At 41.0% G+C, this 27,137-nt stretch overlaps 1 protein-coding gene across 11 annotated transcripts in view; it reads right to left on the reverse strand.

Moving 5' to 3' along the window:
- Positions 1-27,137, reverse strand: part of erc1b (ELKS/RAB6-interacting/CAST family member 1b) — a 158,860-nt gene that overhangs the window by 111,679 nt on the left and 20,044 nt on the right. For 2 of the 11 annotated variants that reach the window (XM_057323919.1, XM_057323928.1), the window contains exons 4-14: positions 26,347-26,421; positions 25,955-26,110; positions 24,297-24,377; positions 23,042-23,209; positions 22,162-22,329; positions 13,927-14,064; positions 10,126-10,266; positions 6,584-6,724; positions 6,156-6,191; positions 2,998-3,191; positions 134-145 (exon numbers count right to left, since the gene is read on the reverse strand). In XM_057323919.1, the coding sequence (XP_057179902.1) occupies positions 134-145; positions 2,998-3,191; positions 6,156-6,191; positions 6,584-6,724; positions 10,126-10,266; positions 13,927-14,064; positions 22,162-22,329; positions 23,042-23,209; positions 24,297-24,377; positions 25,955-26,110; positions 26,347-26,421 (1,310 nt within the window). The remainder of the gene's footprint in view (positions 1-133; positions 146-2,997; positions 3,192-6,155; positions 6,192-6,583; positions 6,725-10,125; positions 10,267-13,926; positions 14,065-22,161; positions 22,330-23,041; positions 23,210-24,296; positions 24,378-25,954; positions 26,111-26,346; positions 26,422-27,137) is intronic. The other 9 variants (XM_057323926.1, XM_057323929.1, XM_057323920.1 and 6 more) reach the window with 8 other exon arrangements.

Raw genomic sequence — 27,137 nt, forward strand, 5'->3', positions numbered from 1 at the left:
AACTGTGTCTACAGTAAGAAAGAATTTGAATCATTCACTATTCACTTTAGTAAATCAGTGCTAAACGCATTTACAACCTGAGGAAGTGCATTCTGTTGAAAGAAACGTGGCCGAGGAAAGCAGGCATACTCACCTTGAAGCCAGACTGGAAAGAAGACACAGCATTCCAGTGAGAGAAAGAAAGAAAAAGTGGTGAAGAGAGACAGAGTGACTTGAGTTAAGATTTAAAGACAGCATGTTAACAGTGCATGACGCTTTTCATACACGGAGAGCGAGACTCACAAACGTGACGACAGCGTCAGAAATGTTCGGTTGCAAAACGTAGCAAGCTGATTCCCTCTGGTTTGGCATCACTATTTTTTTTTTGGTCACTAGTTAGGTCATTAGCATAACAACACAGATACACATGATCATTCAATTATGATTATACTGTTGTGTATGAAGTCTTTCTAATCATCATTCATCTTGCATTTTTTCACTAAGGTTTGTCGCATGGCATTGTGGGATTATCTTCTCTCCCAAGAACACGTGCAGAATTTGGCAAAAACGATGCATCTTAATTAAGTTTTACTTTTACGTCTCTTTAAGCAGCTTGCCAGGTTGTGGAACAGAGCAAATGTGACACATTACTACACACATCATTAGTCATATGAGAAAACAAAAAATAGCCAAATATATTCATTGGAAATAGATGCATTTACATTGCCATAGTACATGTCGCCTTTTATTTCATGCAAAAGAACATTTTCTATGGAAACACAACTCCACATTCCGTGCTTTTGCTTTTAGTTCCTTTGTTGCATGCTTATTTTTATTATAGCTCTCTCCCAACGGTGAGTTTTACAATCCGTCGTAATTGCCTGCAAATTTATGAAATAAATTCGGCCCCGTGCCCCAATTCAACCTCTGCCATTTATCGGCGACTTTGAAGGCATTTTTGCGCAAGCCCGGCCTCCGCACCACTGATCTCCAAAAGAGGCTTTGCTTCTCCATCTCTAACCGAGAAAGGTAATCCTGACTGAAAAACAGAAAGCGCCGCTTCTACCTGCCACTCGCGTCTTGATTAAAGACGAGAGGATGCGTCTGAATAACTTTCTGTTAAAACCGAACCGAGAGTCAAACCTCTGAGGCTATGACACGGAGAACAACAGGAGGTTTTTGGGAACCCAACTCCCTGATGTGTATCAAGAGCATAACCCGGCTCTCAGCGGTAATTAGTTCGTAGCGCCTCGCGTTTATTTCAGAAATGCTCGGCATGAATGATGCATGGAGCCGAGCATATGGAGGTTGTTTTATTCTAATCCTCTCCTAACACAGATCGGTTAAGAAAGCATGAGAGACGTCGAACGCAAGTCAGATTCATATTTATGAATCAACAGAAATCCGCCCAACACACACTTCCACGGGCCGAGCCGTTGCCAGCGTTCGACTGCGAGAGCCATGTAGCAAATAAATACATTTCCATGTCAGGCTCTTCTTTAGCCTGTTGGCTCTTACGTTTGGCATTGAAGAGTGCTCTTCTGTCAGTACACAACATCAACATCCAGCACATCCAAGACTCTTCACCTCCAGGCCCAACTCGCCTCTTAAATTCTTCCTCACATTCCGCTGTGTTTACACTTAGGCCCATTTCAATTATTCATCTCTTTATTTATTTATGCAAGCCAAGATGAGAAACGGGTCCATATTTGCTTCACATTAATTAGTCCAATTACACAGGCCGAAAACAGATGTTTACACCGGGGCACACTGACAGAAAACCCAACATATCCAGAAATGGAGAAGCACACGCAGCACGCACCCATGTTTTGCAAAAGGGGTTGAGGGGAATAAGCCATCATTAAACAAACTAATGGCACGTTCTGTTGATGCACATTCTGACGCTATTTTAAGCGCATTGCTGAGCTAATCCATTTGTAACTTATTTCAAATAAAAACATTTTATTGACAAATGATGTGTTCATGGATTGCTACAAGTTTAAAATATCCGTTGGAACTAATGTGGTAACATCATCAGTTGGCTCTCAAATTAATGGAAACACGGGAAGCTTACAAAAGAGAGGTTCACAGCTCACATGACATCACAATACACAAAACATACCTTGGTTACAAATAAGAACCAAATCTACAATCTACGCATCTATTAGACGTGCTTCACGATCATACCAACAACCTATAATGCTGTGAGATGAACGCTGAAGCCGGCCTCCAGATATCCTGCAAGTTTAGAAAAATCTCGACATTTCTGCCAAAATAAATGGAGGATAAGAGATGACTGAGTGGGTGAGAAGGGCAGCGACTAAAGGAGTGAGAGAGAGAGAGATACACACAGACCAAGTGCACAAGTCCACATTAACAGCGTCATTTGGGGCAGGGCCGAAGCTGGATGATCCCCAATCTGTTAGTCGGGGTATAAGCACAATTACACACACACTCTTACAGTATGCCAAGGCCTGCAATGGTAATATGAAAAAGCCTTAGACGTCATGCTAGATGGAAATGGAAAATGGATTTGTGGGAGTCACAGAAATAAAAGAAGGAACCAAATGAAATGATCGTTTGGCTAGCAAGCATGAGCTGAGCATGAAACGATAAAGTACATTGTGTCAGGAACAATTTGTGAAATAGCTGGTGTTTAAAGACAGACAACAGGGAACTTAAGTCTATACCCATATACCCATAACAGTGCTGAAAACACAAATTATTTATACCAAACCGAATTGCAAAAATAGAGGAACAGAAATTACACACTTGACATTTAAGTTTATTCTTATTGCATGCACGTATGAGCTTAAGTGTGTGAGGTTTGCAAAGAAACCATCCAAAAAACAGTTACATCTGACAAAAAACATCCCTTTTGGTATGTCCCCAACTGGAAAATTACTTTTTTACTTGTTTTTCGCTCTTAATAAAAACAATCATTTTAGCTTAATATAAAAACAACAGAAGTGTGCGGTGTGTCTCCATTTAAAAAGCAAAGTACATGTGTGTATATACCTCTCCAGCTCATTGATCTTGCGATCCTTGTCGTTCTTCTCATTCTCCATCTCTCGGAGGATCTCCAGCAGTCGGTCCACCTCGGCCTGTGCTTTCCCAGCATCCTCCTTGTAGCGCGCCACCTCCTGCTCGAGTGTGGCAATGCGATCCAACAGTCCAGCATTCGCCTGGGCCTCCACTGCGGCTGACTGCGCCTACATGCAGCAAAACGTTGAAACCGTAAGGAAATGTGTGCGAGTGTGTTCTGACACCCGCTCACACCTGCAGTCTGTGTGTAAGCAGCCCCATGACATCACAACAGGATACGGTCTCATTCCAGGTTGTGCGTGTGGATGCGTGGAAACACAATCATACTGAAGTCATCAAAATAATGAGTGACATTACAGGCATTTAAAGACCCGCTTTAATGAAAAGTAAATCAACTCTCTTCCCCAGACAATAAAAGGAGTCGGGTACAATGAGTAAGTGTGGTAATGTCTCTATAATAAAAGTCCTCTAAAAGGACGCAGGTGTCTTCCTGCTTAAAAAAAAACTGTCTGCTGTGAAAACACAAACAGACAACAGCGAACTGAGAAGAGCTGTGTTATTTACATCACGTCTGCATGCGAGCGTACATGTGTGTGCGTGATCTGTGTTGTGGTAATGAGCAACACGATTAAAGATAGTTTGAAGCTATCCAAACCATAGACAACAGAAAGCACAATGCAAAACATTGTAGTTAAATATTTTAAGAAATTTTTTTGGTAAATATGTCAATTAAAATGAAAACGGGTTTCCATTAAAATATCTCAACATCAGATTTTGCAGATTTATGCAGATTTTAAGCATAAATCAGTCAAAAAAAACTTGCAGATTGCACAATGCAGAACTTAAGATATTAAGTAACTTTGCTTATCAGCTACAGTAAACTGATCTTGCTTAATAAATGTTTAGTTAATTAATGATGGTCTAAAATCCATCACCTCTTATTTAGTTTAAAGGTCCAGTGTGTAATTTTTTGGAGGATCTATTGACAAAACTGCTATATAATACACATAACTATGTGTTCAGAGGTGTATAAAGACCGTATATAATGAAGCCTTATTGTTTTATTACCTATGAATGAGCTGTTTCTTTCTACATACATAGCGGGTCCCCTTGTATGGAATTCACCATGTTGTTTCTACAGAAGCCCTAAACGGACAAACTGCTCCACAGAGCGTTTCGTAAATACGTTTTCTCCTTCAGCAAAGAAACAAAAACATGACGACATCTTAGTTCTGTACCAGCCACCGTAGTGTTTCGAAAGAGAGGGGTGGAGTGAGCCGTTGGTTGCAATTCATAACCTCACCACTAGATAGTGCTAAATTTCATCCACCGGACATTCAAAGACAAATTACTTGCTAAAAGTATGTTGTGTTGCACTCGGGTGTAGGAAAAAGACGTACAGTACAGTCTGGGCCGCCGCAGTCTGCAGGTCTCTTCTGGCACGAGGTGAAAGACTGTTCTGCTTTACTGGGGATAATATTTGAAGGTGACGTTTAGGCCCCACTAATTAGCTTCATTAAAGTCTGGGACTGAGGTTGAGTAGGTTTCCACTCCGACCGCCAAGAACTTGTCAACTGTGGACGGACCAGCTTGCGGGTATGAGCGTGCATGGCTAGGCCCGAAGAAATGGAGGTTTGTGTGAAAATACATTACACACAAATAACACAGGCAAGTTAGCAACACGTCATGGCCTAAACATGGTTAAAGAGAGATCCCAGTTACCCGTTCATTCCTGGCGGGATGCTTTTACTGTGTGTTTTGAGAACTAATCAATTTCTTTATCAATGTGCTTTATGTTAAATGAGACATGTTGAGGAACGTGAACAGAGGACAGTTAGAGACAGACAGACCGGGTAGGAAATAACTTGCATTAGTGCAGTTATTAGCGGGATGTCAAACCCACCGTGTCTGCCCGTAAGCTTTGTGCAAAATGTTGGTATTGGAACATCAGAGCGGCCCATCCATTCGGCACCGCGTCTCAGAGGAGCAGCCAGTGTACCGACATTAAACACTGGATTGTGGGAAATGTGGTTTAATAATGTTGTTTAATAACCTTTACGTGCCTCTGTATGTTTGGCTGGGCAAGATATCAGAACGTCTTCGTGAAAACAACGCGCTGGCTGCTGTGTTTATGTGCGTCTGCACTGACTTGCACGACCTATAAACGTCCTTGTGAGAAAACACCCCGCCGTTGATCGATGTTAATCTGCATGTGTGAATACAAGAATACGTTTTCGTGTGTCTCCACACATGGAAGTACGCCGGGGACTTGGTTGGTTTTGTGTATCGTGTACAGGGTTGGGTGTCTTGGTGGCACGTCTGTTCTCATTTCTGACGCTGCGCTGACACCGTTGGCGTGCACTCCTGACGGTCACACGGGGACAGCCGAGTCCCCCGCCCTTTCTCTGTCTCATCCAATCAGAGCAGACGCCCGCGGAGCTGTCAACAGCCCTTCACTTTCACTGCTTTTATACGAGGCCCCGCGCGAACACAGATGTACACACGCTGCCAGAGATTTCATTACTCTTGGAACGGATGATGCGACCCAGGTCTTCTCATCGAGCCATGTCATGTGTATGTGTACATGTGAGGGTGACGGATCCACACTATAGTTCGGAGCGGAATTACATTTACCTTTCGTTTCATGCAGTCTGAAAAACCAAAGCTGATAAATACTTAAAGGAAGAGTTCATCTACAACAAACAAAGAAAGAAGGTAGAAACTAGACAGACGGACTTGAATGAACCGCTTCTTTAAAGAAAAATATCATAAATGATATGCATTGGCACATTTTTTTAATGACTGAAGCACGTGCACAGCTCGACAGACATAAGCTCACGCACACGCCGCTAAATCCGCTGCGGAGGAACATCAAAGCACACAAGATCATCACTCTCAAGCCTTAGATAAGGAAAGATCTCATGCAAGCACATCTTAGAACGCTCGGAGACTCCGCTAGCTGCCGAACATATCCTCTCGATCTCACATACACACAAAACTAAACTTCAGATAAGCTGTGAGCTCATGCAAGCAAAGCTCCGCTCATGCATTTATCACAATCTTGCGCTGCCTTGTTCACACACACATACACGACTAGAGAAGGGAAGCTTTTTCCACAAAGATGCACTTACAAGATTGGAGGGATGGCCTGACATGAGCTCAGAAAGCTTTTGGAAAGAGAAACAGAAAGGGTCGGGGTAAGAGAAAAGAACTGGGTGATACATTGAAATATATTCAAGCAAAAAGAGAGAGGAAACAGGAAGTAAGGAGACAAAGGATGCGCTAACTGAAGCTAATTCTCCGTGTTTCAGATTAAGTTGGTCACTAGGATGCTTTTGGGTTCATTTGAAACAGGGATAATATCTTCCCGTCCGTCATTTGACAGGTAAATGGCACTTGAGTAAACACTCAGCTCACTGTCATGGTTTCAAACGATGTCAGAGTGTTGCTAACAGGTTGTCAGTCACCGTAATAGCTTGTTACGCGCTCTTGGTCCGCTGATGGGACGACTTGCAGCATTTGCTGTGATGCTTCAGTTCCGTCAAAGTGCCTGTCTCACCTTTTTAAGTTGACTCTCGAATTTGGTGCATTCCTCCCTCTTCTGCTCGAGAGCGATTTCGAGACTCTTCAGCTTGGAGTCCTTCTTCAGTCCAGAGGACGCCAGGGACGAGGCGTGCTCCTTCAGGTCCAACAGAGAGGCCTGGGGGACAGAGAGGTTCAATCAGTTACTGATGTAGAGCACTTATTCAACAATCCATCTCTTGATGCAGCTGATCGGGGATCAGAGAAAACGGCTAATCACAAGCAGCACGAGGTTTTGCTAACGTCATGCCACGGTCCCTGATTGCATCGAAACAACCTGAGCACAAACACATGTAAATGTTCTGATCGCAACCCCGGCCGGCAGTTTCAAGCCAATTTCGACAACAGGAAGCAGAAGAGCCAAGACAAATTGCCATGTGACATCTTTCTTCGTTCGTTTTTCAAATGCTAATTTGTTTACAAACATGCAATCAAAGAGACGCGAGTCGATGACCGAATAACGTGGACCTGATTTCGGCAGCGGCGTAATAAGATTCATACGTTTAAAGGAATAGATCTTCCCAAAATTATTTTTGTAATGTTTTCTGCGGACGAAAGAAATGCGTTCCTGTAGGTCAATTAAGTGCATTGTGTTAGAAAAAAAACGAAATTGTGGGTTCAATTCCAAGAGAACACAAATACTTATATACCCTTTAAGTCGCTTTGGATCTGTTAAATGCATTAAATATAAAAAAATGACAGATAGGCTTGAAACGACTGTAAATAAAGACAGACTTTGTTTCCTACCAAGTTGTGGTTTGATTTTATTAGACATGGACTATAGAACACAGATTACACGGACCACTTATGATACTTTTATTGTGCTTTTGTGTCTCTTGCAAGGTTAAAAAAACTCCAGTTGTCATTCATCGAATTTTCTGGGAAATACATTTGTTCTACGAAAGAAAAATGTAAAATGACAGCAGTGTAACTTTGAGGTGAACTATTCATTTACGACAAAACGGGTCTGGCAAACAATCATGATGAAATATCAAACAGAAAAACCTTGTAGAATAACAATAGTTACATTACATCGATATCACAAATATTGCTTTTAAATGAGGTCTCCTCATGTGCGGCACACATATGCTGTACATCAGTTCTCTGTTTTGCTAAGGCGAGTCTTAAAACTGCAGCCCTCCATCCATGAGGCCTTTCCTCCAGTTTCCGCTTACAGCCGGAGAGCCCCACAATTTCACACTCGACTGGAGTCCGCAGACCAAGAATACACATTTAATGTTCATACTGCCGCCCCGCGTTCTCTCGCGTTGGTAAAGAAAACAGAAAAAGGGAACGATGGGATGTGCTGGACTCCGCGCTTTGTGATTAGAGCGCGGGGAGGCCGAGAGCGCCGGGAATCAAGAGGTCATCCCTCAGAACCAACACAATGAGGGAGAAACGGCTGAGCAATGGGGCACTGCTGAACGCATGTCAGCTGCGATCCAACGCAATTATGTGGGATGTTAGCGTGTTGAGCTACACGTGGTAAATACATGGGTAAAGGTCACGAAACCTGTGAGAAACATGTCCAGGTCAAAGTTCAGCCCAGAGGTAAGAATAAGGAATTCTAAATTTTTTTCAAGAAAGTGTTTTAGGGCATTTTAATGCTTTTTTTCACTTTCCTCCTCCTAAATGATCATTACCGTACTGTTAAAAATCTCATTCTCACAAGCATACCGACACAAATTTTGTGAAGCGATCATGAATTGTGAATTCACCCCCATGCTACCGAGATGTCTGTCATATTCTGAAAGCAAGGTGAGAGAAAAAGAAAGTTGGGAAACAAAATCTCTGCAGGTGAAACAAAAGAAGAAATGAAGGATCTGAGCGAGAACTTAATACGGTGCGTGAGAGGGCGCGTATGGGGGCGAGCGAGGAAGTGGTTAAGTGGCGGGCCGCGCATCACCCGCGTACCCGACGCAGACGGCGGAGAGGAATGCGCAGATCACAGCAAACAAGAATAACCTGAATAATAAAATAGCCACAGACGCAGAACTCAGGGAAAAGCCGACGTGTCGTTAATATTGATTTAAAGGCCTGTCTATGGAGGAGATGTTAGCCTTATCGAATGAAACGCTAGAAAGAAAGGGAAAACAAGAAAGGCACGCAAAAAAAAGTGAACGAGCGAGCGAAGACAGCAAGAGAAATGAATGGTGGCTCTCGGGGAGGGGTCGTTCCCTCACATTGAGAACCCTTCATCTATCTTCCTGTCGTGTACGCACACACACGCAGGAATGACAGTGCTGTGGGTCCCGCATGTTCTCATCACTACAGCTCCTCTGGGGTTGTGTGGATCGGCCTGTCTTCATCGCCAAACCTGCAGCGCTTCCCAAACCAGGAGGTTCAAGGATCGGGGAGGTTCTAGGGGGCACTTAAAAATATTTTGATTTGTTGCCGTCTCTGCTTACTGTCTTCACAAAGCTGTATGACTTTCTTTGTCTGTGGAACCAAAAAGTAGATTTACATAATTGTGCAGTTACAATTACAGTGAACGGGGACTGGAGCTTTTTTGAAACGGGACACAAAAGCATCATAAAATGATGTAAAATGTAGCATTATATTACAAGCCTTTCTAAGCCATACAATGACCGACGTCAGTATTCACGTCTTTGACCAGACCAGTTTAAAAATGTTCAGACTGGTTTTGAGAACCGGATTAACTGATTCACGATTCCAAGCACAGTTTACGCAAATGATGATTCATTTGTGGCTAAACGGTGCTCTTTGTAAAACAAAAGGTTGTGAAACGCCGCAACGCTGTTTTCTATGATTGATAGATGCTCTTTAATGCTGTCCCGGGATCAGTTTCAACCTCTATAATCCCAGCGTGACACAGAGAGGATTATTGCATTACAAACGCACAACCTCAGCATTCGGCCGGTCGCCTCGAAGATGTTTGTCTGTTGGTTAGTTGCATGTGAGCTGCCAAAACCTTTCAAACGACTGGCGTTACAAACACAAGCAATCTGCGTATCGTAAATAAACGCACAATGGCTACAATTCATTGTAAAACATTTGCTAAAAAACTACAACAACTTCGCCTAAAAGAAAATGTGAGGCTGTAAATGAAGAATTGTTTCATTTGACATTTATACCTTTCTTATTTGCTTTTAATTTGATTTCTCCTATAAGCAGAGATTTACGTTAACTTTAGCTGTGAGTTCAGGTTATGATTCAAGAAAGAATATCCGAGTAATATGCAAATCCCAGAGCGAATGTGCAATAAGTCAGATGACACTTCTTGTATAATAGCCATCAACACAGACAATCATGTTGACAATGTGGACTAAATTTGAGTGTCCGGGTGAAAAGACCCCTCCTCACGTCACTATGATATTTTGGTACCTTGATGCAGTTTGCACACCTCCTTCATTAAAAATCAATGGTACCAGCATCGGTTTTCTCATCGGTCATAAAAATCATAAATTCAACTTTTAGAAATAATTGTGCACCTCGACAGGATGCGAGTTATTCACACCGACAGTCCAAACTGTGTCGGGCAGGTTTTATACTGCTCACCTCTCGATCGGACAGGTCTCCCTGCAGTAAGCTGACCTTCTCCTTAAGTTCCTTGAGTTCTTTCTTGTTGCTATCGAGTTCTTCGCTCTTCTCCCTCTCATCTCTGTCCCTCTGCTCCTTCAGCCGCTCGATGATACGCTCCTACAAACATCACAAACAAGGAACGTCCATGCTACATGTATGATCCAGAATACATGAGACAGATATGCTGTATCTTCTTACAAGTTTTTATATGTGCATGCGGACGATGCGTTGTGTGTGAGTTTTGACAGCACCCCTTGAAGTGATATTTTGAAAGAAGATATTTTGAAGAATGTCGTTAACCGGCACCCATTCACTTGCATTGGTTTTGTGTCCATACAATAGAAGTGAATGGGTGTCGGCGCTGTTCGGTTACAAACTTTCTTCAAAATATCTTCTTTTGTGTTCTGTGAAAGAAAGAAAGCCAAACAGGTTTCAAATGACAAGAGGGTGAGTAAATGATGACATAGTTTTCATTTTTGCGTGAACTATCGCTTTAAGAAATCAGCTGTTAAGTTGTAAAGTCTCTGTGTTTAAATGGACTTCAAGGACAAAAGCTGTTAAGTTTAGAGAGGCAATAAATGACAAGTCTGATCTATGATTTGATTTACCCCAAAGTAGGAGTACAATACACAAAAACCACTTCAGTTTTGGTACCACAATAAAAATTAATCTGAGCATAAAAACTTTGGTTACTGTCAACACCCATTCAACCACTTTATACATGGTTTAGACGCAAGTACTGTAGTAGCTTTCCCAATCTTAGACTGTAGCAAAAAATGTGAATATGGTATAATAATGGTGTTCACAACCATCAAAAATGAAAATCAGAGCAAAGGAAGTAGGAACTACGTTTGGTCTATTTTCACATTGTGGCTGCTATATTTACCCAAAAACGAGGTGGGCCGACACCTGTTGGAGTCAAAACACAGAAAACCCAATCCCTTCATTCCCTACTATACCTCCACACAGCTAGTGGAACATTTTTGAATGAATGAATTTGCGTGCACAATCCATTAATTTCACACCTGTCAGCTCTGGCGAGGTGTTGCAGGATTTGGCCGCAGAATGGCAGCTTGAAGAAATTGGACGTAACTTTAGCAAAAATAAGTCTGATGTGATGTTGCCCTTTCTGGTGGAGCTACCCAAGAGTGAACGGCTACTATAACAGCACACTTAAAACAACACCTTTATTCATTCTAAAAAGAGAGAGAGAGAACTAATCTGAAACAATAAGAGGTCTGAAAAGGAGTTCTGGCCTGGCTCGTGTTTACAGTCGATGGTCTGTGAAAGAGGCAGCTGGAATCATGGAGAGCATCAGCCTCCAGCACATTCGCACCCGCACCGGCCAAAACTCACACACCGAGCGGCCGAACCGGACATTAATAACATGCTTCTTTTTCAGGCCTGCTTTGCCTTTCTCACCACGGAGGCTGTATTTCACTCTCCTGAGTCGACGTTCTTGGCCGACCCTTGCCGAGTTGTGACATTAAGCATGACCGCTCATCCCTGTGCCAACTAACTCTCTCTCCGTCACGTTAAGCACCAGATGCATCCTGGGTCGGCCGCAAGCACATGAATGTGCATCGTATGCCGGCCAAGGTGTGTGAAATGGAAAATCGAGGCCGTCTAGGTAGCAAAGGACAGAAGCGGTCAGCAAACGTCAGCGTGAGAGAACGTAGCATAGAAATTTGGACGTGAGCATGTATGCATGAGTATGTGCGTCCGGCAATACGCATCGGTGGAGAGCCAGAGCTCAGAGACGCAAACGGCTGACAAAGTTAATTTTCATCACTCGGCTGGCCGCCATGCTGCTGAGGCCGGGGAAGAAAAGGACGGCCAAACCTTGGGGCGTGAGGGTATGTGAGAGATGGGGAAAGCCGAACGGCAGATCACCGCTAAACTGCAGACACATAAGACAATGCTAATAACCGCTGGGGCCGCTCATTTATATTCATGAGATGGAGTTCAGGGGTGGGTGTGGGGCGGCTGCAGGATGTTGGTTCTGAGAACAGCGGCGCTCTGGATGCTCATGAACTGAACCTTTCAGCGTTTTGATGGGTTGCAGAATTAAGCTAACCGCATGTGTACATCAATATGTAAAATGGTTCAAAAAGTGATAGTTCACCCAATAAAGAAATTGATTTCATCAATTATTCACCCTCATGTCATTTCAAACCGGTATGACTTACTTTCTAATGTAGAACACAAAAGAAGATATGAAGAATGTTGGTAACCAAACAACACTGATCCCTATTGACTTTCATTGCTTGAATATAAAACCACTAAGTCAATACTCAAATTATTTTGTGTCCCATAGAGGATAGAGTCGTATACATGTTTCAAACAACATGACAAGACAGAATTTCATTTTAAGACTTAGCAAAAGTTATACCAGCAATTTCTGTTCTGCAACTTTTACTGTCTACAGACAATCTAAGTCTAAAAGAAACAGCAAGTTAAGTTAAACAGTCGAAGACACACACACAATATAAAATGCTCGTGGCCTGATCCACACACACACGTTAAGTTGCTGAGGTAGAGTTGATGAGAAGTGACAGGGATTGACCCACAGATCTGTACTCTCGCTGGGAGGTCAAGCGTAGTTTGAGAATGACTGAATCCTAACATAAGGGTGTATGACAGAGCAATCTTCACAACCGTCACGAACACACACACACACACACACACGCGCACGCACACACGCACACACACGCACACGCACACACGCGCACGCACGCACGCACGCACGCACACACACACACGCACACACACGCACGCACACGCACACACGCACACGCACGCACACACACACACACACACACGCACACACACGCACACGCTCAACGATTCTCGTGTTCTGCAACTCTGATCTACACGTCACCTGTGAACTCGTGTCTCTGAGCGCTGTGCTTTACCAGAACGTACTGTATAAGACATATATAAAACGCATCTAATAAAAACCTATTGTTTAACACTCCCACCCTCTCCGTCAACATGATGCAACCTGAAAATGAGTGAACTTAAAGGGACCGTTCAACCAAGATCATTACTCACCCTCGAGCTGTTCCAAATCTGTAAACATTACTTGGTTCTGATGAACACAGAGAAAGATATTTGGACGGATGCTTGTAACCAAACAGTTCTTGGACCCCCATTCACTCCCATAGTAGGAAAAATCACAATGGTAGTCAAAAGTTTGATTTCCTACATTTTTGTGAATATCTTATTTTGTGTTCAACAGAACAAAGACATTTATAAAGCATTTTTCTTAGTATGGTAGTCTGTGGTGGAGAAAAACTGTTTGGTTCCAAGCATTCTTCCAAATGTTTTTCTCTGTGTTCAGCAGAACAAAGAAATGTATACAGATTTGGAAAATGATGACAGAATATTCATTTCGGGGTGACCTGTCCCTTTAAAAAGGAACATAATATAATGACGGCACATCTAAAGAGTAAAGTGAATTTGGTGGCTATAAACAAGTCTTCAGAAATATGGAGAAACATGTCAAAAACTGACTTAAGAGGATATGTGAAGTGTTCCTCACAGCCTGAACGGCTCATAAATCAAATCAAATCATTTCAATTGATTTCGGTAAAGTACGGTGGTAAATTATAGAGTAAATATCACTCTCACAATGAAAACTATCGTGTCTATAGGGGTTCTCAAAAATAAAGCTTAACAGTGTGTGTGTGTGTGTGTGTGTGTGTGTGTGTGTGTGTGTGTGTGTGTGTGTGTGTGTGTGCGTGTGTGTGTGTGTGTGTGCGTGTGTGTGTCCACCTTCTCAGCCAAGGCCTCCTCCAGCGTCGTGAGAGCCGTATCAGTGTTTGAAGTGTCAGCCTGCAGGGATTTGACACGCTCCTTCAAACTGTTCATCTGCTTCTCTTTATCCTTCAGCTGTTCCTGCAGGTTTTCAATCTGCATGGAGAGAGAGATCGAACAGATCCAGATGAAGACATGTCTATTAAAACACAACAAACATTTACTCACACTTCAGCTCAGCGTAAACTAAGTCGAGCCATTTTTCATTTCCAAGGCGGCCACTTCCGTACCGAACATTTGGAACGGGGGGGGGGGAAGGGTCGGGATCGGTTATAAAACAATCCATTTTTTCCCTGTTCAGCCGAAAATAAATGATGACCTCATTAGAACCATATTCAGAACTAATTCTCTTCATAAACTTTCCTTATCTGTGTGCGCGGCTGATGAATGACGCGGAAGAGATGGGCATTTCCATGTTTCGCTCCATTCATCATGTCCAGACAGCTCAATGAAAAGACTGACTGTTCCTGTCCACCGCTTCACATTCAATTAAACGCTGACGGGTTTGATAAATAGTTGCCGTTTTGTTTCTTTTGCCGCTGATAGAGAGGCTCGCGGACCAGACGTATTTTATCAGCTGGCCTGCCTCGAATGGTCTCCTAGCATGATACATTTACTCAAAGTTCTTTGAGTTTTTTTAATGAAACATGATTTTTTTAAAGCATTTGCCCATTTTAGCACATTTCCAAATGATCGATAAGATTCTGCCCACATCAGTTTTGTTGCTATGGCTACAGCATCACAGCCAACCAATTAGACCTATGGTAAAATTGTCACTTAAACATGATGAAATTACAATTTATATAGCAACACAAAGTAATATGCAGAAACAGATCTGCAAGACAGAAAAGAAACACTTCATAACCTTTAACAAGAGCTAAACAAGCAGTATATCTTGATGAATATAAATTTCGGTTTTAATGTCCATATGGACCTCAAAATCCTGAGAACTGAACTCATGGCCATATTTTAATGCTACAGTATACGTGTTACATAAAACAACAAAATGAACAAAAGAAATCCATTGGCCTCATCGTTCACAGTTTTCTTCATTTTTCCCCTTTCTATTTATTTTCTCAATAAAGGAGCAAGTAAAAACTGTCAGTGACACCATTATAATCGTTCTGAACCCAAGAACTAAAAGAGATAGAGTCACTCATGAATTCAAGTAAAAGGGTGAACGTTTTTGGCAAAAGCGTTTACAAGGACAACAAATGTAGGCGAGGAGAAAAGAATAGAATTTGCCCCGGTTAAAAAAAAACGACAGTTGTTGCTTGAATAATAAAACGACGGCAGGGTTTGTTGTTTTAAATAATTTCAGACATGTTTGGACAGATGTCTGGTTTGGTCGGAGCTAGTCGTGAATGTGCTTTAAGTGAAAAGTTGAGCGGAGGAAAAAAAACAGCTGGTAGGTTAATAAGGGGTTGTGCTGATTGGTGACGATTTGTGAAGGAATTGTGTGAAAGGTTTTGAGGAAGAACAAATGGAAGCTTTCCAAGTGGCATCACATTCCTTCTACTGATTTATTTGTAACCTCTCAGCTGAAGCGGGACAGTGAATAAATCATTTTCCATGGAACACTACAGGTGTTCTTCAGGCAATGAAAGTGGATGGTGACCAGGGGTTGCCAAGCTCCAAAGATGCAAAGATGTATCGGTTGCCATTTTTTTATTAAGGTAGAATTTTTATTAAACACAATTAGACTGAAGTTGTTTGTTAAAATCAGTGTCTCTTTCCTCCATTCTCATATTCAGAGTCTTCTGGTGCCAGACGATAGCACTGTGGATAATAACACTGTTTTCATTTTTGGTGAACTGTTTCTTTAATCGTGCTCAGACTTTATAAGCTGAAAAACAGTTGGAGTAATGTGTGTGTGTCCGATATGCATGCTTAAAACATTTCCAGCCCCTCATTAATCAAACACACACCTGACAGCTTACCTGACAGCTCCACCTGTCTGCAAACTTCCCTTTCACCTGTCTCCTTTCCTCCAACGCACGTGCACACACACACACACACACACACACACACGCACACACACACACACACACACGCACACGCACACGCACACACACACACTTGACATTCAGCAGAAGTCTCTTTGCTTTTGATATCATCCGCGGTTGCCTATGAAACCCGGTTGTGTAACGCAACCTGATTACGCTCCTCGGTTCCATTACCCAGCCTCCCCCAGAGTCTCCGGTTACCCTATACAGCTTTGGCCCGCGCGCTCATGAATATTTCATAGCGTTTATATTATGCATGTGCAGAGTCATATGATAACTGCAATTATATTTTGGAAAACAATCAGAGCATTGATGAAAAACTGCCGTTTCGCGTCAGGCTAATGGAGGAAAAATTCCTTCATCGTCCTCACGCGGGGAAGGTGGATGTATCCCATCTAGATTAGGGGGATCCATGTCAAGCCAAATGATGATTACGTTCAAATAGGAGACTATTAGAGAGACAGATTCCATGTTGGAAATCTGGGAGCAGGGTTAATGTGGAATTGGATGACCTGCTAACTAAAATGGAGCGAGGGGGAGAGCCGTATACAGAGGGACACACACACTCCTCGCCAACCCCTGCTTCTGATCCGTGTATTTGTGAGCGAATAAAGGACAAAAGAGAAGAAAAAGAGCAGCGTCCCGTCAGAGATCCAAATGCACAGAGGGTTTTGAGAGAGAGAGCGAGAGAGAGAGCGAGAGAGAGAGAGAGAGAGAGAGAGAGAGAGAGAGAGAGAGAGAGAGAGAGAGAGAGAGAGGGAGGGCTGTCTGAATTATTAAAGAGTGTTTTGTTTCACTTAGTGATGTGCCGCTTGTCAGTGCAGTATGAGCTTTCAGACATACGACACACAACAACACACACACGCACACATACAGAGCGCAAAGATTTTCAGCATTTACAGCAGGTTGCATCAGAATTGTAGGCAATGTGCAACCCGAACAAAACAACATGTCAAACCCACGGTTGGAGCGTTGGGAGAGGAGACGACTCATATTTTACAGGGACAAAATATATTATTTATACATATATATTTTTGGAGCTTTTGACTTTTATCTATAGGACAGTGGAGGCAGACAGGAACATGAGGGTAAGAGAAGGGGTGTGGATATGGGACATGACCCGGGTCAGACTCAAACCCGGGTCCCCGTGAGCCAACAGCTCATGTAAATGTGTCTGAAGCGCTAATCACTGGGCTACCGCTCTGACTATATTATATTATATTATATTATATTATATTATATTATATTATTAGGGCTGTGTAGCAATTAAAACTTTTCATCTAATTAATTACACGATGTTGCAATTAATTAATCTAATTAATCGCAACTTAATCACACATCACATTTGGGGCCAAAATATCATTTAGTGCCATAATAAGACAATAAATAAAGTAGCTTCAGATGTTCAGATGCTAAAACGGCCATAATTTAGTTTTTTTCAGAAGCTAAATTATTATAATTAAAGATCAAAACAGTTTGGTTACTAACATTCTTGAGAAATATCTTCTTTTGCCCAAAGAAATAGTCATTCAAGTTTGAAACGAAACTATCACCAATTTATTAGTATTGTTATTATTTAACTTTTTTATTTTAATACGGTTTAAATTCTTTAAAGAATTAAAAACTGCCAGTAGGTGCCGGTAAATGCCATTAATTCATTAGATTGTCTGAATTCGTTCAGGAATGCAGTAAATGACTCTTAATGAATTAGCCACTGATTAATTGATTCACCCAATTGATTCGCTCAAGAAACGTATTCATTTAGAAACCAAACCACGCTGTGTGTTCCTCAGAGACGCGCAACACTTCTCCTGAGGCTTTATATGTTTTGTATATTTTCGTTGAAAAATTAGGAACAGACAATGTTGTCTATAAAATATATCTTAAAATTAATTTCTTATTTAATTAACTGTTGTATAAAATCAACATGACATGTGCACTCGTAGTTTTCTGGACAAAAATACTTAGTACTGCTATGATGTTGCGCTTGTATGATTGCATAATTAAATAAATATCAGACAAAAGCTCATTCAGGGTCATTTTTGAACAGATATCTTGAATTTAAGGTTCTTTCTGACAGTATTCTGTATGTTATATCACACAGTAAGTTGTTGCCAGTATCATATTTGGGGTATATATATATATATATATATATATACACAACATACAAATACACATAGTTTTTCTATTTTACTCTTTTTGTAATATTGCATATTTAAACAAAATCACCAACTATTTTGATATTCAAATAAAAAAGAAAAGTACTAAACGGAAGAAATACTGAATGAGAGAGAAAGAAAAAGAGAGGAAATGACAATTAATTAAAAACTTCTGTTGAACTTCCCTTTCCCCAATTAAGTCAAAAGTAAAGACGATCTTTCTCTCTCCCTCTCTCAGACCGTTAGGGGCTTAAGGCTCTCTCGCCCTTTTGATGTGGGGTTTATCATTATTTCAACACAAGGCACTTATTAGCATGCGCCCTCTTAACAAAGCACAGTTCTCTCTCTCTCTCTCTCTCTCTCTACTGAAGTACGGTAACAAACAATGTAAGAGGCTCTTTCTGGGAGAAGATCACAACTCAGACCCGACACGCTCTGTTTAAGAGGCTTTCCTTCTGGTGCTAAGCCTGTTAGCCCTCCTCACCCCGTAGCTGGTGAAAGAAGGGGAAAAAGCACACGGACGCACACATACACACAGCTCAATAGTAACGATTTTTTTCTCCTTGGTAAGCCAGAAGTTCAGATTTTTACTTGGCCTAGCACAAAACAATATATTTTGGTAATGCAGTTTTGTTTCAGAAGAAAACATTTTTTTAACCAAGTTGCACATTCTTAGGAAGAAAAAGAATAAGACGCCTCATGACTTTCAGTTCTGTTAAATGGCTTCGAGCCAGAAGGCCATACTTATCGTTGCACACGTTCTGTGTTCGGCCTTTAAAAGGTGTAGCAAGCGGGAAGCTTTTCTTTCAACCGGCTTTCATCAGTAAGACAACCCGTCTCTGACGGCTCCATCATGCCAAAGAGAGCTGCTTAACGTCAAGACGTTCCACTTCAGTTTACATACTCGAGCGAGTCCCGCTGAATTCCACCCTCTTCTCGCATTAACAAATGTTATTTTCTGCAGCCTGTCCTTCGGTGACCTCGCGAAAGAATTTGTTTCCAAACCGCTGTTTTCAATATTTAGCTCGGCCTCTTCCACCGCGTATCTGTCTGCCACCTTATCTGACGGTCGAAAATCAAATTAGCGTTATTTTCCAGACTGTTAAAGGGTAAGTGTTCGGTTCAACACAAAACATGGAGCATAAACAAAAGGATGAAGAGGGAACAGATCGCCCGGCTGCCGCTGGAAGAGGCGTTTTGCTGCATGCAAAGCGGTGCCAATGAGAAGCCAAACAGCTCTGAGCTCGACCCAGAGACGCTGGGAAAACAATCACAAAGCTAAACAGCTCGACGAGGGAGAAGAATGATGTTCAAACATTAAATGGGAGTGAGGGGAAGAAGTTAGCGTAAAAACAAGCCTCCTCTGAGAATGTTTGCATACTTCACAAGACAAGTGTGTATTGGTTCCATCCTCACTTTTATACACAGACACGCAGAGTTTAGGAAAATGAATTTGAATATAAGTAAATGTGCTACTTCAATATGTCTATTAGTGAACTGTTTTAAACATAGAAATTTAAAGATGCTTTATTCTACACTTATGTAGCATTTGATGCTTTTCCAAAGTCTGATGATAAAGTCGATGTTTCCAAACGTTTTCTTTTCACCCTGAATCATAAAAGTGAAAGTTCACTTTTGAAAAGGAATGGTTTATCTAAAAATAAATTTCCTTATGTATTTACTCAGCCTCGTGTTATTCCAAACATGTTAAGTTCCATTTGCATAACACAAAAGAAGATATTTTGAAGAACATAAGCCGTCATTGACTGCCATTGTATGGACACAAAACCACGCAGACATTTTTCAGAATATCTCAAGAAGAAAGCATACAGGTCTGCGTGAACTGAGAGTAGTCAGTGGGTGCCTTTGTCAATACACAATGCTGACTTGAATAATGTTCCCCTTTAAGGCCATAGTTGCTGTTTCTTTACAGAGCACAGATATGCTTTTCTCCCTCTCTGAATGTTGTTCTGCTTCCTTTGTACAGTCCATCGTTTTGTCATGTATGACCCGCACGATGAATGGCGTATTCAGAGAGGTCCCGTCGAGAAGCCCCATGCATGCCTTCATAGTACTGTCTCAATGTGTTATGGCCATTAGGAACAGCTCGAGGGCAATACAGAGCGGCTCAGGCACTCTAATGGAAACTAAATGTTTCTTTTTCTGTGGCTTGGGAGCTCGCTCAGCTTCAAGAAAACTTCATCATGTCCCCGATGACTCGGGGAGGCTTTTAGACTCTGACTGTGAAGCAAAGCAAAGCGGCGGAGAGAGAAATTAAAAACAAAACGGAAACGCGACCATGAAGAAAGAGAGAAAAGGACAGAAATAAAAATAAAAACAACAGACTGAGTAATAACATCTCGTGCATGGGAAAGCAAAAGCATGACACCTTTATATCAAGACACATTCCGATAAAATACACGCCAGATTTCCCAAAACAACAAAGTAAATCAAATGCAACTACAGCTTCAACTCCATTCAATTATAATTTCTTTCTTTATTCTATTGCAAGGAAACATTGTGAAATGGGCTAGACGCAGTTTTCTCATTTCCACTTCAGACATGAAATCAATATTATATGAATAATTATATTGTAACTGATTAATCTGTGCATGTTATTAAAAACAGAACTTGTGCTTTGATCATCTTTTCAACGTCATCACTTTTTCTTTTTTTAAGGCCCAATGAGCTATTGGATAATACAGCCACTCAAATCATGCTCCACGTTAGCATGTCACAACCGCCATCTGATCCATTTCTGATCGTTCCTCATTAAATATCCTGTTTCACTTCAAAATACATGATACGATCTAAACAGCATTTCGACTGTGTAAACGCGAGCTCAAAGTACGCCGATACGCATCAGAAATGTAACCATAACATGGAGAGAAAGCGTGTTAAAACAAGACATCCCACCCTGAAGTCTGTATCTAAAAAAAGCTGCGCGTGTAATGCGACGGTCTCATCTAGATGAAATACAGTAAGTTGCAGCCAAATATTTTTTCAGAGTACTTCATTTCACCTATAATTCCCCCATGAAATCACCGGAGCCGTTTGCCTGCAAGTCGAATTCAACACTCTTGCACACAGCATGCGCCTTTTTAGCCAGATCTCTCTTCCTAATAAACTGTCCATCCAAAGGGCCACATCTATTTGCCATTAAAGCAAACATACTTCACTTCTAGTTTATAACAAATGATCGCTGCGCTTGTTTGTGAAACCAAAGTAGTTCCGTCATAAAATAACATATGACACAAGTCACGATGATCTAAGGAGCATGATTTGCAACATTATCCACAGAATCTCCATTAGCGAGAAGCACAACTTCCTGTTCCCCAATAAAGATTAGCTCATGGTGGGGTTAATGCAGTCAGACTAACCCTGTGGCAAGATTAATGAGACGGCGGAGGGGGGTTGTTTGCACAGCCTGTGATCTCAGCGAAGAGAAACTGAAACTGATAGTCGGATGTAACCGTCAGAGCACGGCCTGATGGGAGGACCGGCCGGAGGATGCTGAGAGCCTGATGCGTCACCATGGAAACGCATTTTATGTTTCCTGTGTGTCCTCAAAAACATCAGCCGCATTGTCTGTGAGGTCATTTATGTCAAGGTTTGCCTTCTGTAAAATGAACAAAATATCTGGAATATTCCCAGCAGTAACAGCAAAAAGTTACAGCTTCCTGTATATCCAGCGAGTAATAGAGGTAGAAACAAACAGCTGTTGCATCAATATGAAAGACGCAGGACGGACGTATAAATGTTGGAAGTGCAGGGGCCGCTTTTAGCTGAGGTTAACAGCTCGCCTGTGTCATTTCTGAGAACAGCAGACTCCATCGCCATCACAAACACAACTTTTCCCTACTTTTAGAAATCACAAATTTACACAGAGGGATATTTGGTGAGGCTGGTTTGGAGCATTTCGCCAGACTTCATCAAACATTGCCTAACAGTGCCACCTACATTCAAAAGGGTGGAAGTGTGAAGGGACGCGATGGACATGTTGCATGGTCATGCGCTGTGGCGTTTACCTTTTTCTGCAACACGTTGACCTTGCGTTCCTTGACGTCGAGCATGTCTTTGAGGTCGTGGATTTCCCCGCCGAGCGTGCCCTTCTCCTCTGACATTTCTTGTATCTGTTTGCTCTTTTTGTTAAGCATGGCGTCCTTCTCTTCTAGGCGTAATCGCAGTGCATCGACCTGAAATGGACGTATTTCATAGCCGTTCATACAAATCAGACGCAGAAATCATACGAATGCATGAGACGACGCTTAACGTGCATTAAAAAGCTATTATTCACAACAATGTTCTCAAACACACACATACTTGGCAGTCGGGGCACATTAGCCGTAGGGTAAACTGCATGAATCACATGCTGGCACTGGTTATGATAAAAAAGTGTGATGATAGACTAAATACAGGATTGAGAGCACACACAAAGAAGCCAGTCATACAACTGCAACTTCTCAAAGGCTTCATAGGATATCTAATACAATAGTGACCCCTTGTGTTCAGGAATGAAACATTCATAGAATAAATAATTGGGAAGTTGACTATGGTGTGACTATTTTTTGTATATGCTATTTTATAATTATGAATATTAATAATATAAAAAATATGTTAACCGTTTGTTTTCTAAATTTTCTCATTTTTTAGTCATTTATACTATCATAAAATACTAACATTTTATATTATGAATCTCTATGTTGTAAAGACAAAACTACCATAATGTATGAATGTGTTTTAAGTGAAGGTATATATTTTGATAAAACAATGAAACTTAGAGACTGAAAGAAGCAAATGTGGCAAAAGAAAATAATTTCCGTCCGGAATTGATGCCATAGCACAATATGTCCAACATGATCCCCCCTGCGATGCCCTATAATTCACACATGACGTGACAATTCTTACCTCAGTCTGCAGGATGGCGGCCCGCTGTTCTTTGGCAGTAAGAGACTCTTTGAGAACATCGATGTGCTGTTTGCTGTCAGAAAACTGATTGTTGAGCGTCTCCAGTTTTGTCTGTAGACCCAAGAGCTCAGTTTCCTTCCTGGACAGATCCTGCTTGACCTGGTCAATCTGAACGAGACAAACAGTTGATCAGCTCTGAAAATGTGAAGAGGAACCTTTCCAGAAACCTCTTAAACCAGGCCTCCAAGCTCTTGTGCAATCTCTTCCACCTCAAAAATAGTGCCTTTAACAGACACAACTAACGTGAAACAGAAAAAATGCACAGCATACAAATTCAATAAGCTCACAAACCTGCTAAATTAGACACACCTAACAGTCTAAATATGACCAGGTTATTTTAGTTCAGCGATGTTGCACTGAAACACTCCATAAAGTTAGCTTTTTCATACACAAACACACGTAACAACGTCATCACGCAAAAACATTCAATAATGATGCGTGTTTATCCCAGACATGCAAAACTCATTCAAGACACATTCCCAGCATGCACTGGGGCAGCCGTAGCAGGTTAGCAGAGCCTAAAGCTGTCACTCTACTGGATGGCAATCACCCTAGTGAAAAAAACACGTGCACACGCACAAGACAAAGATGAGAAGAGGAGGAAAAAGACTGGAGGCTTGTGGGCATTAGTGCTCTGAGCTCTACTCCAACCAGCGCTACAAATAGGAAAGAGAGAGGAAGGGAAAGACTTGAGAGAGAGAGGATGGTGAAAAGCATTGTGGCGTCAGATCTTCGGGCACAGTTCCAGGCGACTCTGCTTTCCTGATCAGAGGGAGAGACAGAAAAACGCTGTGACTTCATGTACTGCCGCCTACTGATACTGCCATTGTGAATCAAATGGGCCATTGATAAGCAGTCTCTAAAACTAATATTTTTGATACGCTCCCTTCTCTGCCCCACGCATGTTCCGCTGTTTATCGCCCGCTGTTACATCGCCCGCAGCCAAAACTGAGCTGTATTTGCCACTTTGGCTTTGTGTGAACATTTCTCCCATGACTTCGTAGTCGAGTGGGAAACGTTTTCAGCTATGATTTTAAAACTTCAGAACAGATTGTATTGTTTTAAATAAAGAATTATGCAGATTTGATCAGTGGGCTTTCTGGGCATCGCGTGTATCTGAGCCAAATCTGAGGCGGGTGAATCACTCTCTCTGGAGAGGGAAGCAGAGCTAAGCCGGTTCTCTGGGTCGTCTTACGGCAAAGACCTCCTGTTGCAGCTCGGCCGCATGCTTTTTCAGCTCCTCGCCCTGCGCCAGTTCCTCCTTCAGTTGCTCTACCTGTCAGGAGAGGGCGCTGTTACTTGCAACAACCACCAATCAGCAGCCTCCACCACCACGCGCCTCGCATGCACACCCTGAGCCCAAACGTCACCTTTCGGGTCACACATGAACTGACAACTGGTCATTGAAATTAAGCAACCAATCAGGGCAGGGCATGCGGTTATTGTTAGAAAATAAGCTGCAACGGTTAGTTAATAAATATAAAAAAATTATTAAAAACAAAATAAAAGTCTTACAATTAAAATACATGAAATTACGGCTGTCAAACGATTATTCACGACTAATCGTATGCAAAATAAATATGTTAGTTTATATAAGTGAGTATGTGTATATATTTAAGAAATATTTACATGCAGATGTATATTTATATATAATGTAAATTATATATAAATATAAATATTTAATATATAAATATATTTTATTCAATTATAAATACACACACATGCGTGAATAATTTTAAGATTTTTTTCCCCTTATAATTATACATGCATGTGTGTCAGTGTGTGTTTATTTATAAATAATTCTTATACACAGTACACTCACACTTGTTATGTAAACAAAAACTTTTTTGCATACAATTAGTCACAAATGATTGTTTGACAGCCCTACATTAAATATAATTAATCTAAAAAATATATATATATACAGGTGCTGGTCATATAATTAGAATATCATCAAAAAGTTGAATATCAAAAAATATTCTAATTTTCTTAGATACTGAATTTGGGATTTTCATTAGTTGTCAGTTATAATCATCAAAATTAAAAGAAATAAACATTTGAAATATATGTTTGCGTCTGTGTGTAATGAATGAATATAATATACAAGTTTCACTTTTTGAATGGAATTAGTGAAATAAATCAACTTTTTGATGATATTCTAATTATATGACCAGCACCTGTATATTTTATTTGTTTAAGATAGATATTTGTGTTTTTTGGAGCTGGGAAGAGCCATGACATCTTTTAAAATTACTCAAGGAAGAAATTCATACACACCTTTGACTGCATGAGGGTGAGTAAATTATTTTTATTTAAAAATGGGTGAACTGTTCCTTTAAGAGTTTTCTGATGTATAATTAAAAGACCAACAGGTGGCAGCATTCAGACATCCTTACACTGATTTTTGATAACTAAAACTGAACTATGTGCTTACAGATTTCAACCCAGATACAAATCTATAAAAGATCCAGTTTCCAATCAGCTCAATGGATGTTTTTNTATATAATACCAAATAATTAATTTTAAGCTATTTTAAGGTTAATTTTAAGGAATTCAATTCATAATAAATAGTTTATTAAAAAAATGCGATGGAAAAACAACTCACCAAAACTACAAAATTAAATAAAGGCTGAGTTTGATACAACAATTAAAAAATTTGGTCATTCCGTGCATATTTATTCCATCTTTTCTGTAATGCAAACAGTATCAAAACATCCTGTTAAATATAAACACCACAAACCACTTGCTGATATTCAACATCAACAACTAACACCCATGAAAAGAACACATCTATCCTCACATAAACGAATACAAAAAAGGTTTAAAAAAGCACCATAACAAAACAGATTCTACCTTATTCTTCATGAACTTGGAGTGACTGCGATAGACCTCCATCTGTTTCATCTCCTCCTCCCTCTCCTCAGTACTGAGAGCACCGTTTGACTTCAGCATCTGTATTTCGTCCTCCAGGTCTCTCAGGCTGCGCTCCAGAGAGCTTATCTTCGAGTCCTTAAAAGATCAGATGTGATGTTAACGCACTTGACAAGAGAAGAAAACGTCTTTGACCTGAGAGCATTCTGTGTGCTCTCAAGGGGCATTTAATGTGCAGTTGCATAACATTTATTTTTATAAATACTAAGCATCACTCCCGAATATCACTTAAAAACTTGAAGTGATATTTTTATTTAAATAAAACTATTGTGAACTTTGGTTGTCCACACATGAAACACACAAACTAACCCTACCTTCATCTCGATGACCGTCTGCAGTGCCTTGGTTTTGGCAGAGTCCGGTGCGCTCTCGTATCGTCTGTGGAGATCCTGATGAGAAAACATGAGGCGTGGGTCAGGAGATGAAACTGCAGGAATATATTGACCCCCCACAAATCCAGCCATCAGTTGACGTGGACCCACACCGTCCCACATTATGTCTTGCTCTAACACTGATACTTATAAATAAATAAATATACAAATTCTGCTTTTAAAACAGCCACCGATAAAATTCTAGATCAATTCTGAAGTGAAATGAGGCTGTAAGTCTCCTAGCTTGTTTTTTTTTCGATAGGGTAGGGTGTTTATGCCTGGCTGAGTTCTTTATGAATGAGATAAATGTTCAGAGCAACCAACAAATAAAATTCATCCCAACAAACACAAAGAGATGCAGGCCAGCCTACAACCTCAGGGCAATGAAAGACCTCGAAATCATATGTTACACAAAGTATGAATGCAGTGTGTGTGAGTGTGTGCGTGCGTGCGTGCGTGCGCGTGTGTGTGTGTGTGTGTGCGCGTGTGTGTGAGGTGAGAAAGAGAGAGAGAGAGATTATTACAAATCATGTTACATTTCTACATAGTTAATTGAACAAAAATGCATTTTTTTCATTTACAGCAAACTCTTGGCAAAAAGGGAATAAAATCAAAATAAATAAATCATCTAAAATAAATGCAAGAAAATGTTTCTTGTTCTTTGATTTACAGCTGGAGGCTCCAATATTTTTTTATTTGACAGCGACGTCACCTCAGGCTGGATTGGTTTTAAC

This window comes from Triplophysa rosa, linkage group LG24 (genome assembly GCF_024868665.1).
Source record: "Triplophysa rosa linkage group LG24, Trosa_1v2, whole genome shotgun sequence".
NCBI lineage: Eukaryota > Metazoa > Chordata > Actinopteri > Cypriniformes > Nemacheilidae > Triplophysa > Triplophysa rosa.